This window comes from Bos indicus, chromosome 24 (genome assembly GCF_029378745.1).
Source record: "Bos indicus isolate NIAB-ARS_2022 breed Sahiwal x Tharparkar chromosome 24, NIAB-ARS_B.indTharparkar_mat_pri_1.0, whole genome shotgun sequence".
Lineage (NCBI taxonomy): Eukaryota > Metazoa > Chordata > Mammalia > Artiodactyla > Bovidae > Bos > Bos indicus.
This window is the reverse complement of record NC_091783.1, coordinates 41,814,309-41,833,596: the sequence shown is the minus strand read 5'-3', so window position 1 is coordinate 41,833,596 and position 19,288 is coordinate 41,814,309. Positions and strand designations below refer to the sequence as shown.

General features: G+C 36.8%; 1 protein-coding gene across 5 annotated transcripts in view; it reads right to left on the bottom strand.

The window, feature by feature from the left end:
* ANKRD12 (ankyrin repeat domain 12) overlaps window positions 1-19,288 on the bottom strand; it is a 99,095-nt gene that overhangs the window by 56,884 nt on the left and 22,923 nt on the right. For 3 of the 5 annotated variants that reach the window (XM_070778936.1, XM_070778938.1, XM_019986558.2), the window contains exon 2: window positions 7,548-7,685. The exons of 1 other annotated variant lie outside the window; for it this stretch is intronic. In XM_070778936.1, the coding sequence (XP_070635037.1) occupies window positions 7,548-7,634 (87 nt within the window). In that variant the 5' untranslated portion in view covers window positions 7,635-7,685. Of the gene's footprint in view, window positions 1-4,311; window positions 4,373-7,547; window positions 7,686-19,288 lie in introns of those variants that run through there. One more of the 5 variants, XM_070778937.1, reaches the window with a different exon arrangement.

The window sequence follows — 19,288 nt, the reverse complement described above, 5'->3', positions numbered from 1 at the left end:
TTGTCTACTGATACTTCTATTGGATGTTCCGACTTCATTCAACAGTACAAACCAAATATGCTTCCTGAAACAACCTCTTGCTTTTCCTGAGTGCCCTCTCAAGGAACAGTCCAATCAACCTCAGCGTGGACCCAGACCACTTTTCTACATACACAGGTAAATCTCATAATTCAGTGTCTTTCAGACCTGCCAATTTTCTCTGTCCTCAAAGTCAATGCCCATACTGCCTCCTCCTTGGATTTTTAACTACTACTACTGATTTCTGCTATGGCCCTTCCCTTTGGCTCACTGGCTACAGGATAAATGTCAAGATCTTTAGCAAGGAACACAAGGCCATAATGAACTGGTCCCTGTCTAAAACGTATTACCTATCCTCCATCCTTCATAGGCTACATACTAACTTTGTGTGCACTACTTTAACAGACTCTTGTCTTTTTTACATCGCCTGCTTAAGACTACTATTTACTCTCATTTTCCTGCTGGTCACATATGTACTTATCCATGAGAATCCAGATTACATATCTTTTCCACTGTGAGACCCCCTGAATGCCCATAAACTGACTGCTTTTCTCCTTTGTCCCATCACTGTACACTTGAACACTTTCATTAGTGTGCTTCCTACAATGGTACACAAGTTCACAAAGTGTGGTCCCTTAGATTATTTCAGGGGACCTGCAAGGTCAGAAATAAGCTCACAATAACACATAAGATGTCAGTGTATCTTTGTCTCCCATTCTCTAAAAAGTGTGTATTTGACTCTTGAGACTATGTGACAAGAGATAGCTGAACTCACGGACTGCAAAAGCAAATAATTTCAATATCTTTCTGTTAAGCCACACATTAAAGATATTTTGCAAAACTAATGACACTCCTCCTTGATACTGTCTTGGAATATACAGTTTCATAAAAATACATTATTAATAGGTAACAGTTTTTAGACCAATTATTATACACATAAATTTCTTCTCAGTTTTCATTTCTGATTATATAAATGTCAATAGACATACTCATTTATAAAAAAGCCCTTCAGCCTCCTCAGTTATGCCGAAAAATATTAAGGGGTCCTGAGAGCAAAACATTTCAGAAACAGAGACAAGGCAGTTACTTAAGAGTCTCCATAAAGATTTAGACCAAACATTAACCACTTGTTTTGTTTCAAAGGTTCACAAGAGAGGCACGCAACACAAACAAGCATCCCACATGAGGTTTGCTGGATAAAATAAGTAAATCAGTGAACTCATTCTCCTTGAGATTTGGCACATTAAAATACATTTGAGAAAACTTCTGTCTATAGTAGAGTGAAGATACTGGCAACTCATCTCTGTAAGAAACAACGACAAGCCTAGACAAAATTGTAAAAAAAAAAAAAAAAAAATTCAAGGCTCCAGAAACTGAACAAAAACAAATTGAGAAGCATTTTCAGTAAGAACTGCTGAACTATGGATAAGAAGATCGCCTGGGGCTGTTCTCATTCCCGGCCAATGCTTAGTTTGCATGACAAGGTTCCAGGGTGGAGCTGGCAGTGAAAACCGGCATCTCTGCTGCCAGAGAGTCAAACCTCACCCCTCAGTCACGTCGTTGTTAAAAAAGCCAACAGGGTAGGAAACAAATGGAAGCAGGGAACAAAAAACACAGTTCTATTAGCTAAGGCTGTGTGGTCCCACTGTTGGGGAGCAGCAGCCGATAGACACGCCAGAAATTTAACAGGGAGATTGAAGAAATCAAAGAGCCAGGGGAGCACTAGATAAGACAGCCATTCACCCCTGGCTGACAGGGTAGCTGGGAAAGCAAGTGGGGAAGATCAGAGAATGACTAACCTCTGCACATACCCCCAATGACACCAAGACTATGTGTGCATGTGGTGGAGATGTGTGAGGGTCCAAGCTCTCCACAACACCCTGAGTCGACAAGGAGCCTGCACGCATGAAGGAAGACCTGGCTGAGCCCAATGGAAAGTAAATGCTAGGGTAGATCTGAAAATGCCTGAACACTGAACACACTCCCCAACACACATGCAAATCTACCAGTGGAAGGAGCCTTACTGGCTCCTGGTGTTTCAGCAAAGTGTCTGAATCAATGGCTGCTGACTAACCCATGTTAAGTATAGGGCAACCCCCCAAAACCAAGACCAAACACCCCCCTCCCAAACTAGAACCCAGTGGTTGTGACAAAGTAACAAATATCCAAAACACCTGACATCTTACTAAAAGCAAACAAAAAACTAGCAACAGTTGTAACTTTCAGGTGGAAAATAAAGAGAAACCAGAGTTGTAATATATGACCCAAACTGTTTAGTTTTCAACAAAAATGAAGACAGATGGGAAAGCAAGGAAAAAGTATTCAACAGAAACTTCTCTGAGTGGGTCAAGATACTAGCTTTGGCAAAGACTGTAAAGTAACTATCCAAATGAAAGAAAACATTGTTTAAAGAATCAAAGTACCACAACTTATCAAACAGAGATTTGGAACAAAGGAAAATTACAAAGAAAGCCAAATGGAAATACTGGATTTGAAAAGTAGAGTGACTGAAAATATACTAGGTATCTTCAATAACAGATGTGAGATGGCAAAAAAAAAAAAAAAATCAGTAAATTTAACACACCAATTCATGAAATATTAATCTACAGATCCCAGAAACTCAACAAATTCCAGGTAGAATAATCACAAAGGGATCCTAAACACATTACAGTCAAATTATTTAAAGAAAAAAAAAGGAACAGCAATGAAAAAAATTCACCACAATTAACAACTGACTTCTCATTAGAAACACTTGAAGCAAGAAAGAAGGATGACAATCTATTAATACTAAAAGGGAAAAAAGTCAAGTAAGAATTCTATATCCAATAAAATAAAGGCAAACAGTCATGAATGACCACAAACTGTGTAACTCTACTTAGGTGAAATATCCAGAATAGGAAAGTCTATAGAGACTCAATGTAGGCTTATTCACACTATCTAGGGCTGTGGGATTTGGGGGCAGAATGGGGAGTTACTGCTAATAGGTACACAGGGTTTTTTTTTCAGGTGAAAATATACTAAAATTGATAAAGGTAATGATTGCGCAACTGAATTCTACATTTTAAATGAGTAAATTGTATGGTATGTGAATTATATCGCAAAATACTCATTTTTTAAGAATGGCAGAATCAAGATGTTCCTAGGTCAACAAAGACAGAGAAATCACAGTTGAGAACCTGTCTTACAGTAAATCCTAAGGAAAATTCTTATAGATGGTAAGGAAATGACACCAGTCCCCTGAATTCATAAGAAGAAATTAAGAGTGCCAGAACTGGTAAAAACAAAGAACTATATAAATATATACAGTTCTCTTTAATTCTCTTCTTTAAAAAACAAAACTGTATAAAATAATAATTATAACATTCTGTTGTTGTGCTAATAACAAATGTAGATATAATCTATATTACACAGATAACACAAACGAAGGGAAGGTAATACAGCTATACTGGAGCAAAGTTGCTTTATTTTACTGCATTTAACGCAATAATAACATGTAATTGGCATACACATTATAATCCCTAGATCAACACTTAAAAATATAATTTAAGAAACATGGTCACAAACACAGAAATTTAAATAGTGCACTGAAAAATATGTATTTTAAAGAGGCAGAGAGGGGAGAAGAAAAAGATCTGAAACATAACAACAGAGAGCAAAGTGTCAACTATAAATCCAACCTTATCAATAATTAATTAAATGTGAGTGGGTTAAACACTACAATCAAAACCAGAGAATGCGAGTGCAATCAAGCAAGAAAGGAAATAAAAGCATTCATATTGGGAAAGAAGTTAAATTATTTCTGTAAGCAGATGACATAATCCCAAATGCAGAAAATCCTAAGGAATTCACAAACTTTTAGAATCAATTCAATATATGAGCTCAGTAAGGTCAAAGGATACAAGATCAGCATACAAAAATATTCTGCATTTCTATATACTAAACAATAAAAAAATCCAAAATGAAATTATCTACAGTAGCATCTGAAAGAATGAAATATTAATAATTTAATAATACAATTACAAGATCTGTACATTGAAAACTACAAAGCATTAGTCAGGGAAACTGGAAATCTAAATAAATGGAGAGATATTCTGTGGCGATGGATTGGAAGACATATTGTTAAGATGACAGTACTACTGCAGTCTATAATCTACAGTTTCAATAAAATACCTATAAAAATGTCAGGGTTTTTTTTTTGTGGAAGCTGATAAGCTAATCCCAAAATTCACATGGAACTGCAAAGGACCTAAATAGCCAGAAGAATTTTTTAGAAGAACAAAGTTGAAATCTTACATGTTTGATTTTGAAAGCAGATTTGAGGTTGCTTGGGGTTTGGGGTGGAAACAGGGACACACTGCAAATGAGCATAAGGATCTTTTAACAGTGATGGAAATGGTCTAAATTGCATTATGATGATAGTTGCACAATTTTATAAACTTACTAAAAATCATTGAATTGCACATGATATGGGTAAATTTTATGGCATTTAATTATACCTCAAAAAACCTGTTTAAAAAAAGACGTATACACATATGTTTAGAGAATCTTTATTCATTTTAGCCAAAAACTGGAAATATTTCAGATGTTCTTCAACAATAAAATGGCTGAGGGGAAGAAAAGAACTTAAAAGAAAGAAAATAAAATTAAAAAAAAAAACACAACACTTGAAAGGTAATGTATAAAACTAGATGAAGGAGAGACTAGGGACAGTGAGACCAATTACTAGACAACTGCAGAAGTCAGTTTAAAGGTTTCAGTTAAGTTCAGTCGCTCAGTCGTGTCCAATTCTTTGCCACCCCATGAACTGCAGCACGCCAGGCCTCCCTGTCCATCACCAACTCCCAGAGTTCACTCAAACTCACGTCCATTGAGTCGGTGATGTCATCCAGCCATCTCATCCTCTGTCATCCCCGTCTCCTCCTGCCCCCGATCCCTCCCAGCATCAGAGTCTTTGCCAATGAGTCAACTCTTCGCATGAGGTGGCCAAAGTACTGGTGTTTCAGCTTTAGCATCATTCCTTCCAAAGAACACCCAGGACTGATCTCCTTTAGAATGGACTGGTTGGATCTCCCTGCAGTCCAAGGGACTCTCAAGAGTCTTCTACAACACCACAGTTCAAAAGCATCAATTCTTCAGCCCTCAGCTTTCTTCACAGTCCAACTCTCACATCCATACATGACCACAGGAAAAACCATAGCCTTTACTAGATGGACCTTTGTTGGCAAAGTAATGTCTCTGCTTTTGAATATGCTATCTAGGTTGGTCATAACTTTCCTTCCAAGGAGTAAGCGTCTTTTAATTTCATGGCTGCAGTAACCATCTGCAGTGATTTTGGAGCCCAGAAAAATAAAGTTTGACACTATTTCCACTGTTTCCCCATCTATTTCCCATGAAGTGATGGGACCAGATGCCATGATCTTCGTTTTCTGAATGTTGAGCTTTAAGCCAACTTTTTCACTCTCCACTTTCACTTTCATCAAGAGGCTTTTGAGTTCCTCTTCACTTTCTGCCACAAGGGTGGTGTCATCTGCATATCTGAGGTTATTGATATTTCTCCCGGCAATCTTGATGCCAGCTTGTGTTTCTTCCAGTCCAGCATTTCTCATGATGTACTCTTCATAGAAGTTAAATAAGCAGGGTGACAATATACAGCCTTGACATACTCCTTTTCCTATTTGGAACCAGTCTGTCGTTCCATGTCCAGTTCTAACTGTTGCTTCCTGACCTGCATACAGGCTTCTCAAGAGGCAGGTCAGGTGGGCTGGTATTCCCATCTCTTTCAGAATTTTCCACAGTTTATTGTGATCCACACAGTCAAAGGCTTTGGCATAGTCAATAAAGCAGAAATAGATGTTTTTCTGGAACTCTCTTGCCTTTTCCATGATCCAGAGGATGTTACAGCAATTGGATCTCTGATTCCTCTGCCTTTTCTAAAACCAGCTTGAACATCTGGAAGTTCACGGTTCATGTATTGCTGAAGCCTGGCTTGGAGAATTTTGAGCATTACTTTACTAGCATGTGAGATGAGTGCAATTGTGCGGTAGTTTGAGCATTCTTTGGCATTGCCTCTTTGGGATTGGAATGAAAACTGACCTTTTCCAGTCCTGTGGCTACTGCTGAGTTTTCCAAATTTGCTGGCATACTGAGTGCAGCACTTTTACAGCATCATCTTCCAGGATTTAAAATAGCTCAACTGGAATTCCATCACCTCCACTAGCTTTGTTCGTAGTGATGCTTTCTAAGGCCCACTTGACTTCACATTCCAGGATGTCTGGCTCTAGGTTGGTGATCACACCATCATGATTATCTGGGTCGTGAAGATCTTTTTTGTACAGTCCTTCTGTGTATTCTTGCCATCTCTTCTTAATATCTTCTGCTTCGGTTAGGTCCCTACCATTTCTGTCCTTTATCGAGCCCATCTTTGCATGAAATGTTCCCTTGATCTCTAATTTTCCTGAGGAGATCTCTAGTCTTTCCCATTCTGTTGTTTTCCTCTATTTCTTTGCATTGATCGCTGAGGAAGGTTTTCTTATCTCTTCTTGCTATTCTTTGGAACTCTGCATTCAGATGCTTCTATCTTTCCTTTTCTCTTTTGCTTTTCACTTCTCTTCTTTTCACAGCTATTTGTAAGGGCTCCCCAGACAGGCATTTTGCTTTTTTGCATTTCTTTCCCATGGGGATGGTCTTGATCCCTGTCTCCTGTACAATGTCACGAACCTCCATCCATAGTTCATCAGGCACTCTATCAGATCTAGTCCCTTAAATCTATTTCTCACTTCCACTGTATAATCATAAAGGTTTAGAGGTTTAGAGGGCCTAAATTAAATAGGAATGGTGAAGGATAGTTGTAAAAGGGCAGAATCACTGGCAAGGACTAATAACGAAGAACAAAAACAGTTAACATTTATTGAGTACTTGTTACTGTGTAACAAGCATTGTATTAGATACAACAGTTTAGTCATTTCACTGTCACAACAATTCTAGAAAGTACCACTGTCCTCTATTACACTGAAGTTGGAAAAATTACATAAGATTTATCCAAAGTTACAGACATGGAAAACTGAATAGCTACTGTATTTGTGTGTTCTGCTACCAGGAGTCAGGGGGAAGAAATAAAAAATGACTGTGAAGTCTTGGATCCCCCACCCCATGATTATTTCTCAAGTTAACTGTGCAATCTTAGTAATTTTGTTACCTTAGGGAATGAAAAACAATCTCACCCCCAGGATTTGCCTTCCATACTACTTTTTATTTGATGGATAATTATTAATATTAAAAATACTAAATCATGGGAATTCCCTGGCACCTTAATTCAGTGTTTAGGACATCTAACTACTTCACTGCAGAGGGCCAGGTTCAACCCCTGGAAGGGCAACTAAGATCTGGCAAGCTTCTAGGTATGCCCAAAATTAAATAAATAAAACCTACAACTAGAGAAGTTTTTAAAAAAGTATATAAAAGTACTAAATCAGGAGGTTTTATTTCACAATTTCCAAAGAGTCGACAAAATCTTTAGCATAATCATATACCTTTCTTCCATATGGTTTTTCTACCATATTGCTGTCACTGTCAGAATTTTCACTCTGAACTGGTTTTGTGAACCCAGATTTGGGCATCTTATAGCTGTTCAGCTAGCTTCTTCTTCTGTCAGTCTTCTCATCCTGGATCTGTAAAGAATGGATATATAAGGGTTATTTGTAAAGGTATGCAATAAAACCTACTTAAAGTTTATGCACCACAATTAGTGCAATTTGGTTTCCTCGATGTCTCTATAAGGTCATTTCTTAGGTAGGTTATCTTAGCCTAAAGTAAGCTTTCATTTAATGATCTAAGCTTTTAATCACAGATCTCCTATTTAAGTCCATTCAGCTTGCCACTGAAAAGAAGAAAACTACTATTATATCACTTTCCATCTTCTCTAGACTAGTATCTAACCTTAGTTTTTGGGGTAACCAGCCATGTCGAAGTGGAAGTTAAGTGTCTGTCACCCCGCCCAGCATGGCTCCAGCAGTTGTAGCTCATAACAGATTCTCTGGTAGTTCTGCATTGGTCTGGAAATTATTTCTAATTATTTCTAGGTATGATGAGTAATTTTACAACATCTAATGCTATTTTCAATAAAGTCCTCACTACTTAAAATCCCCAGAGTGGTTTCTTTTCATTCACTGAACTCCCAGACACCTCCAGGTATTTAGTCACTCTATAGCCTATACATTGATTTAATCCTTATCATACTGTAATTGTCACTTTATGTATTGTTTTCTTTCCAACTTGTTTAGTCTTCTGTCTCCTGCTCTACAAACTGATTTAATAGATCAAAGAGCCTCTTGGAAGCTGTTGCTTGAGAGATCCAGAAAAAATTCCAAAATGTGGGTTTTACAATACAAAACAGGTAGCCATGAGGCTAGACCTGTGTTGCTGTCTGTTAGCCACATAGGGTTGTTGAAAGTTAAATTAATTAAAAATTGCTCCCACACTACATAGTACATCTGTATTGTTGGCACCGTTATCTGTTCTTGACCACAGAAAGCTCTCCTGCACAGCCTCCGGCTACACTGAGGCTGTCGGCCAATGGGAGCAGAACTTGGGCCACAGCAACTAGCCTAACAACTGACAACCCTAATTTTAACCACTTCATGCTGTAAATTTCCTATAAGGGGGTTTGGATCTAAGTATGATACATTCTAGGATCTATACAAATTACTGAAATCCAGACATTCGGAATAGAAAATTAGTAAAAATCTATATTCTTCAAACTGGTACTTTAAAATTTGTGGTTTCAATAGAAACATAACCAAAATATCCTTAACTGAACTGAGTTAATTGGTAAATTATCAAAACTAGTTTAAATTAACCTGAATGTAGCCAAATTAGAGTATACTGCAACACATTAAACTTCCAGAGTTTAAATAGTTCAAATCTTTCATTTTATAGAGCAGGAAGCAAACTTCAAGAAATAAAGGGAAAATATTGACACTATACCAAAGAGGTAAAGTTTCCCTTGGGGTCATTTAACTGTTTCTACTGTTACTATATAAACAGAGTCATTTAAACATAGCACTGTCCTCAAAGCCAGCTCTATGCAAAGCTTACAGAGTTAAGAGTTACAAGTCATATCTAAACAGAAAAATTCTGACTCAAAAGCAAAACTGAGCTGCATAGTATCAATATGCACTAACCCAGGCGAGACTATGAAGATAAAGCAGTATCTCTTTTGTAGATCAAGTGAAACAAGTCACTGGTGAATGAAGAAATGTCATGAATATTTTTTTAATTAAAATTAAACTTGGCAAAAATATTATATTAATAGACTGTTGGAAAAAGCTATTATTATTCAATAACTGCATTTGGAAAATCTCAGCAGCAAGAAAACTGACAACTGGATTTTTAAAATATTAGTCAGTCAAGTATTTGATATGTAATTAGGTTCTGGGCCTCAGATATATAATGTAATCATTAGAATGATTGATGCACAAAGAGGTGATCAAAATCACATTGGGTAAGTAAAACTTGAATCTTTAAAGATGTACAAATAACCCAACAGAAGGCAGAAACAGAAATACTGAGGAATGAAAAACAGAAGGAACACACAAAACAGTAATAAAATGATAGACCTAATTGAAACATAGCAATAATTATATAAAATGCAAACACGAAAAACACCAATTAAAAGACACAGATTGTCAGAGAAGAGGGAAACAATGATCAAACTATGTATTACTAATAAATTCACTTCAAATATAATGGTATGAGTAGATTAAAAGTAAAAGAATGGAAAAAGACATGCCATGCAAGCATACTCAAAGGAAAGCTGGAGTAACTATATTAATATCAGACAAAACAGATCTCAAAGCAAAGAGGGACATTACATATTACATACCAATAAAAGGACCAGTTCACGGAACATATATCTAAATAGCAACAGACCTTCAAAGTGCAAGAAATAAAAATCAATGAAACTGACAGAAGAAATAACCAAATTGATAGTTATAGTTAGAGGCTCACTACTAAGTAAGACAGAATATCAACAAAGATAGAAAAGGACTGGAAAAATGCCATCAATGTGGACTGGATTTAATTGACATTTATAGAAAATTCTTCAAGAAAATTTTATAGAAAAATTTCTGCAAGAAAATTAGATACCAAGGGAACATTTCATGCAAAGATGGGCGCAATAAAAGGACAGAAATGGTATGGACCTAACAGAAGCAGAAGATATTAAGAAGAGGTGGCAAGAATACACAGAAGAACTATACAAAAAAGATCTTCACAACCCAGATAATCACGATGGTGTGATCACCAACCTAGAGCCTGACATCCTGGAATGTGAAGTCAAGTGGACCTTAGGAAGCATCACTGCGAACAAAACTAGTGGAGGTGATGGAATTCCCGTTGAGCTATTTCAAACCCTAAAAGGTGACGCTATTAAAGTGCTGCACTCAATATGCCAGCAAATTTGGAAAACTCAGCAGTAGCCACAGGACTGGAAAAGGTCAGTTTTCATTCCAATCCCAAAGAAAGGCAATGCCAAAGAATGTTCAAACTACTGAACAACTGCACTCATTTCACACACTAGCAAAGTAAAGCTCAAAATTCTCCAAGCCAGGCTTCAACAATACGTGAGCTGCGAACTTCCGGATGTTCAAGATGGATTTAGAAAAGGCAGAGGAACTAGAGATCAAATTGCCAAAATCTGCTGGATCATCGAAAAGCAAGAGAGTTCCAGAAAAACATCTGCTTCTGCTTTATTGACTACACCAAAGCCTTTGACTGTGTGGATCACAACAAACTGTGGAAAATTCTTAGAGATGGGAATACCAGACCACCTGACCTGTCTCCTGAGAAATCTGTATGCACGTCAAGAGGCATTTAGAACTGGACAAGGAACAACAGACTGGTTCCAAATTGGGAAACGCATATGTCAAGGCTGTATATTGTCACTCCATTTATTTAACTTATAGGCAGAGTACATCATGAGAAATGCTGGAATGGATGAAGCACAAGCTGCAATCAAGATTGCTGGGAGAAATATCCATAACCTCAGATATGCAGATGACACCATTTTTATGGCAGAAAGTGAAGAACTAAAGAGCCTCTTGATGAAAGTGAAAGAGGAGAGTGAAAAAACTGGCTTAAAACCCAACATTCAGAAAACTAAGATCATGGCATCTGGTCCAATCACTTCGTGGCAAATAGATGGGGAAACAATGGAATCAGTGACAGATGATCTTTTTGTGCTCCAAAATCACTGCAGATGGTGACTGCAGTCATGAAAGTAAAAGATGCTTGCTCCTTGGAAGAAAAATTATGACCAACCTAGACAGCATATTAAAAAGCAGAGACATTACTTTGCTAACAAAAGTCCATCTAGTCAAAGCTATGGTTTTTCCAGTAGTCATGTACGGATGTGACAGTTGGACTATAAAGAAAGCTGAGCGCCGAAGAATTGATGCTTTTGAAACTGTGGTGTTTGAGAAGACTCTTGAGAGTCCCCTGGACAGCAAAGAGATCCAATCAGTCCATCCTAAAGGAAGTCAGTCCTGAACATTCATTGGAAGGAATGATGCTGAAGCTGAAACTCCAATACTGGCCACCTGATGCGAAGAACTGACTCATTGCAAAAGATCCTGATGCTAGGAAAGATTGAAGGCAGGAGAAGGGGACAATAGAGGATGAGATGGTTGGATGGCATCACCAACTTGATGGACATGAGTTTGAGTAAGCTCTGGGAGCTGGTGATGGACAGGGAAGCCTGGCGTGCTGTAGTCCATTGGATCGCAAAGAGTTGGACACAACTGAGCAACTGAACTGATTTGAAATAAAAGAGAGAAAACCTATATAATCAAAATAATCAATGAAAAGGGGAGCATTACTACAGATACTAAAAATATCAATAAGTAAAGGACAATAGGGGAACATCACAAACTTAATACTAATAAATTCAAATTAAATGAAATAGACAAATTCCTTGAAAGGCACACACTACCAAAGCTCAATGAATAAGACAATCTCAATAGGTCAATACTTTTTAAATGACTCAATTTCATATTTAGAAAAAAAAACTCCTAGCATCAATGGTAAACTCTACAAAATCCTACAAAACTCTCCTGGAAAGGAAAGAGAATATATTTTACGAGTCCATCAGTACTCTGATAGCAAAATCAGTCTTTTACAAGAAAATTCCAGAGCAATATACTTTATAATCATATAACAAAACTGTCAACCAAATTTTAGTGAACTTGTAAAAATTGGTAAATTAGTAAAAAAAAAAAAAAAAAATCCAACTATATAAAAAAAGATAATACATCATGACTTCGTGGGATTTACACAAGGAATTTGAGGTCACCTTAATGTTTGGCAATCAATCTAGGTAATTCACTGTATTAACAGCCTAAGAGAAATAACCATTTCAACAGATGCAGAAAAAGCATCCATTCATCTGTAACATCTAGCAGAAAACACAGGAGGATATTTTAGTGACCTTGGGTTAGCCAATATTTCTTAAATAGGCTATGAAAAGCAGAAATTTATTACAAAAGAAAATATATGGATTAAGTGGGACTTCACAGAGGATACTCTTGCACTTTAAATGACACTGTTAAGCAAATGAAGAGCAAGACATGCAGGGAGAAAATACCTGCAAACTATGTCGTTATAAAATACTTATATCCAGAATATATAAATAAATAACAGATCAATTAGGATAATCCAACCTTAAAAGAACAAAAGATTTAAACAGTCCAATGAATATACAGAAAAAGATGTCCAACCTCATTGGTCATCAGGAACATAATAATGAAATACCATTATATATCCATGAGAACGGCTAATATTAAACAGTAAGGAAGACCAAGTATTGGTGAAGATGTAGGGGAACCAGAACTCTTATATATACAGCCAAGGGTTAGATGGAAAGGCAAACTAGTACAGCGCTTTACAAGTGAAAATAGTTGGTGGTATCTTCCCAAGGCTAAGAAGAGTTATTCTTTACTTCCATCCTCTGTATGATAGTTTTGGTGACTATTACAACACTGCTTATTGTTCAACCTCCTTGCCCTAAGACTGCAGAGAGACAGCAATACCTGTTAAGGGCCAGCTGTCTGCAAGCTCTATGACAGACTTCCTTTGCTCTCTAACAGCTAAAAGAAACAGGCAAAAGTTTTGATTCTACCTTTTCAAAGGTGCTTCTTCCTTTACAATAAATACATTCTTGATTCTTATAGACCAAGGAGACCACATATTCATCTGACAGCAACTTAATTCTGGGGCTGACAATCCATAAATGTATGCTATTATATTCAAGAGTTTTTCTTCTCAGTCACAGTAGTAAAACATATCTTTTTCTAAAAGTGATTCAGCATTCTAAGTTTTTTTTTTAATGATGTTCCTGTTTGTGATCATTCAAGGGATACTAAAAAAAATTATCTTTAATAGTATTGCTATCTGATTAACTTTGTTTCTAATAAACTATTCCAGTTGCTATTCAGAAGTACCAAGATAGTAAATATAGATACATCAAAAACTTGAGTATAAACTAAACATCCTTTGGATGAAGAAACTGCATATATGCCATTTATTCTTTTACTGTAAGCACTTTAAGAACAAAGGTTGTTTTTTTTAAGCTGAGTCAAAATTATACCAAAAATTTATTAAATTTCTTACACAGTGGTGAGTAATGGATGGGTGAATATTTCTGGTTGGTTAATATCACTGTCTTGAACCATCTATATATTCAGTGTCACCTTCCACTGTTCCCCCTTCCTACATGCATGCTACTCTCAAAAACACACTTAGAAATTTCACAGCTCTCTAAATAGTCACAGACTCTGTACTTAGTACATTACATCATTTGATTACTAGTCAAAAAAATTGAATCCATTAACAACTTAAATTTATCAAGCAAATAAACAACAATGGCCCCAGAAGTCCTTGATGATAAGTGCTACACATTTAGTATGTCTGAAATAGACTCAGGAATTTGTCATTTCAATAAATATCCCACTGGTTCTTATCATAAGGGAAGTTTGAAAAACAAATTAAATGATGGATTATTTTTAATCATATAAAAGATCTCAGAAAATAATTCACTTAGAAAAATTAAAAATAGGGGATTTCCCTACCATACTAAACACAATGTGTATATATGTGGGTGTGTGGATTACTATCTAATTTAAAAATAACCACATTAGGCAGCCTGATAGTCTCTTGAAAAACAAAACAAATCATTTTACTATCATTTCCTTTTTTCACAGAACGATAACTCTTTGGAAGAATATTTTAACTTACAATGAAATGGATTCTGAAGAGCATTCAAGCACTGGTATATTTAGTTTGTTCCTCTACAGGCTGTTAGTTACACCATAAACACTCCACAGCTTTCTTCTCCTACATTTATCTGTTTCTATTTTTTACAGGAAGATTTTAGAGCAACCATTAGTTTCTTGTCACTGCTTATTAATTATAACATTTAATACTGGCTTCCCTGGAAGTCGATTTTTTCCTCTAGACAGAAAAATTGTTTTAGTTATTGCTTTTTTGTATTTTTAAGTTTGAAATAGTCTCAACAGAAGCCTATAAACCACAGTTAACATTTCTTTCTTTTAGATTACAAGTAGAAAATGATTTAAGTTCTATCCAATTCTTTCAGCTTAGTTCAGCAGCTCAGTCATGTCCAACTCTTTGGGACCCCATGGACTGCAGCACACCAGGCCTCCCTGTCCATCACCATCTCCCAGAGCTTGCTCAAATTCATGTCCATCGAGCTGATGATGCCATCCAACCATCTCATCCTCTGTTGTCCCCTTCTCCTCTTGACTTCAGTCTTCCCAGCATCCGGGTCTTTTCCAATGAGTCAGTTCTTCGCATCAGGTGACCAAAGTAGTGAAGCTTCAGCATCAGTCCTTCCAATGAATATTCAGGACTGATTTCCTTTAAAATTAACTGGTTGGATTTACTTGCAGTCCAGGGGATTCTCTAGAGTCTTCTCCAACAACACAGTTCAAAAGCATCAATTCTTCGGTGCTCAGCTTTCTTTATGGTCCAACTCTTAACATCCACACATGACTACTGGAAAAACCATAGCTTTGACTAGACGGACCTTTGTTAGCAAAGTAATGTCTCTGCTTTTTAATATGCTGTCTGGGCTGGTCATAACTTTTCTTCCAAGGAGCAAGCATCTTTTAATTTCATGGCTGCAGTCACCATCTGCAGTGATTTTAGAGCCCCAAAAGATAAAGTCTGTCACTGATTCCATTGTTTCCCCATCTATTTGCCATGAAGTGATGGGACCAGATGCCACAATCTTAGATTTTTGGATTTTGAGTTTTAAGCCAGCTCTTTCACTCTCCACTTTCATCAAGAGGCTCTTCAGTTTCTCTTCACTTTCTGCCGTAAGGGTGGGGTCATCTGCATAGCTGAAGACACTGATATTTCTCCCAGCAATCTTGATTCCAGCTTGTGCTTTACATTTAAATGTAACTTTAAGCAGTATTTTCTTTTTTTTTTTTTTTAATTTTATTTATTTATTTGGCTGCTCCAGGTCTTAGTTGGAGCATGTGGGATCTAGCTCCCTGACCAGGGATAGAACCTGGGCCCCCTGCACTGAGAGCTCAGAGTCTTAGCCACTGGACCACCAGGGAAGTTCCCTAAGCAGTATTTTCTAAACTGATTTTTCAAAGCCTCCTTCATTGAGATCTCTAGAAACTGCTTTTGAGAGGGCAGGTGTAAAATCACAACTGGAAGAAAGTTACATATGTCACATCTCTTGACCTGTGTAAGGTGGTGGAAAAGATTTCATGTCTATCTACCTTATCAAATTCTTTTTAGTAGGAAAAATCATTCCACAAATTCTCTTGGATTATACACACATTTGCTTTAGCAAATGGAGTCTTATCAATTCATTTCTGAGATGAATTGATGAATTGAGATGAATTCTGAGACACAATGCACACTTGATGCTTGGGGGACACAATGCATGCATGCCCCACAGAAGTCCAGTTTATTGGAAATCTGCCAAATATTATTGTTGATATAAATGTATATCATTACTCACAAAGTTTAACCAAACAGGTGTAACAAGAACAGCAGAAGCAAATACAACTAACTCAAGAACAATGGTACACACAGATAAACATCCTTTTTGAAACAAGGTAACTGCAATGATGCTAAGTCTTGCCTGCAGGTCAGACAGAATAACTACCCTGGCTCTTCAATAAACATTTTTAAGTTTCTCTTTTTTATTTATGAACTGCCTGTTATACTAAAGCTTAAAGCTAACTATTTGGGGAGAAGTTTATCTTTTTAGCAGAGAGTATAAAATTGCCAACAGGAAGAGTCCAAACTTTGTTGAGAAGATACTCTAAAAAGCTACTCCAAATAAACTTTGGCACCATGTCTGTGGGGGAAAAAACTATCCAGCATGTCAAAAGGAGGGCAAGTTAAAAGACAAAGGAGAGAGAGAAGACGCTGGTGGGCTATAGGCAAGGTAAGAATGAGAGAAAAAACACCTTTGGTTGGCAGTACAGATGGAGAATTTTGGAGAACAGAAATAGATAACAGAACCTGTGAAGCTGTATGCTATGGTAAAAATCGACAGAAGCGTCCCTTTAAGAATTAAAGAAAAGTCTCTTTGAGACACTTCCTAGTCTTGCAGCTTTAGTGAGTACTGGACCCTCAGAACCAGTGCTTTAAACACCATTTTATTCTGTTGCCTTTAGTCACTCTTTCAACTGTAAGTCTGACTTAAAAATTCTTCATTGGGAAATCACAAACCACTATGCTTTTGTCTTTAGCTTCCATCTAAAAAACCAGAAGAGATCTAACTCAAAGTGTCCTAGCTAGTCTTCCCAACTAAGTTATCAGATATACTTGGCTTTAGCATAGCTCCAGAGTTACTTGGCAATGAGTACTTTTTTAAGAATCCATTTTTACCAAGGTAGTGGGGACAGGAAGAGAGAATTTTCCTACGATTGGACTAAGGTAAGTAGAAGTTTAAAAAATGTCAAAAACAAAGCAAAACAATACCCCCAAGAGAAAACAAGCAGAACAAAGTTACTGACACCAAGACACAGTAATGGAAAAATACAGACTATACAGATTAAAACAACTGAAACATAAACACAGATGCAACAAAGTGACAGTTTAAAATAATGCTTTCCCTCATTTCAACCCTAGGCTGATATTAATTTAAAGATGATCAAACTGTGCTGGCAGTATTTTTAGGTTTGATGAGGTGCTCCTTGATTGACATTACTACTTTTATGACATTTCAATTTACTCAAAATATGCTGTTCTTTTAGGCTCATGCCACCTGTTCAAACTTGCTTATCAGAAGCAAAGCAGAATATTTTTTTAAAGATACAGACTCTAACTTCATCTTTAGATCCACTGAAACGATACCTGGGGAGGCAAGACAAACACCGCTTTTTGAAAAGCTCCTTTGTACTGCCAGAGGAAGAGGGAAAACGGACTGGGTGCTCGACGGGTACAGGGTTTCTTTCTGGATGATGAAAATGTTCTGGAATTAGTGGTGACTGTTGTAAAGTATATAAATATATTTATATACTTAAATTTATAATATAAATATATATTATATATATAATGCATATTATAAATATATTATATAGTATATTATATATAAATATAATGTAAGTATACTTAAAACCACTGAATTGTACAATTATATTATAGGAATTTTATTTCAATAAAAAAATCTCCCTGGAAGTACACATTAACAATTCTGAAATCACTACACATGTCCTCTGGAAACAAACATTTGAGAAAACGGACACTGGACGGTAGGAGATGGTCGTCTCCCCACAGGAGCAGGACACTCCAGACAAGCAGGTCAGAAGAAGGCTGGAATGCGGCAGAGGATTACTGCCTGAGATATCAATATGAATTCAGGTCTAGTCTGATGAAAGACGGTACAGAAAAACCTGAAGGATCTTTTTTGGCCAACCCAATGGCTACAGTTACACACAAAAGTATTCACAGATATACATATACAGAATTAGTAGACATACATATATTCCTTCCTGTCAGCTAAGTGAGCCCAGAAGCAACACCACCTCACTAACAAGGAGCACACCTAAGATCTTGGTTATTGTTACTTTTCTCCAATGAAAAGATTCTGGGCTCCTTAGAGAAATGGCTGATCCTACGACTGAGGCAGGACACAAACAAAGTCTGGAGACTCTCATACTGCCAGAGTAAGGACGTGCTCAAAAAATATGTAAACATATAAAGTTAACAATGGGAATATGTCAAAGGGATATAGATATCAACTGAAGGAGGTCCCCGTTGGCAAACTCACGATAATCTGAGCAACAGAGTAAGTAAAACAGTACTGGGTTATAATCCAAGGTATAAATATCTGTATCCATACTGACACAAATAAATGATTAAGACAAAGAACAAGAGAGAACAAATTTTCCATGAAGAATTCCCGGTAGTTCATGGGGATTTTCTGCTCTCAAGGTGGTAGGACAAAACGCCCTACTCTGTTAAGTGTGGGCCACACAATAACTTCCTTCCACAGAACACAACATGGAAAGGGGAGGAAGGATAAGTTGAAAAACCCTACAAATTCTAACTCAGCAAGGTGATCAAAGTTAGCATCAGTAGTAATAAATCATGTTGACAGTATGTACCTTTTTGATAACATGTGGTTAAAAGGGCATTTTACCTCTGTAATCTTCCTTCTCAAAATGCATAAATAACCCCACGCTTTTCATAGGAAAAAAAAAAAGGTGAATTTCAATAGTGGGACATCTTACAAAAACACCTGACCAGTACTCTATAAAACTCTCAAGGTCATCAAAAACAACGACAATCTGAGAAACTATCACAGCCATGAGCACTTAAGGAGACATGATGACTAAATGTAATCGGGTATCATGAACAGGATCCTGGAACAAAGAAATGAAATTAGGTTAAAAACTATAGAGACCAGAATACAGGATGAATTGGCGTTAATAAGAATGTATCAATTATATAAATGTATACAGAGGACACTGATCACAGAGGACACTGGGGTGAGGTACACAGGAACTCTGTACTATCTCTGCAATTCTTCTGTGTATCTAAAACTATTCTAAAGCAAACAGGTTATTTTACAAAGAAGTTCCCCAGGTAGTTTTAATGGTTTGGGAACTGTTAAAGCAACATTTGCCTTGATCCTTTTCACAGAAAGCACCTGCATACCTACCCCCCAGTCACTCCACTCCATACTGACTTTTCTTCATTGACAGCCTTTATCTCTGCCTCAAAA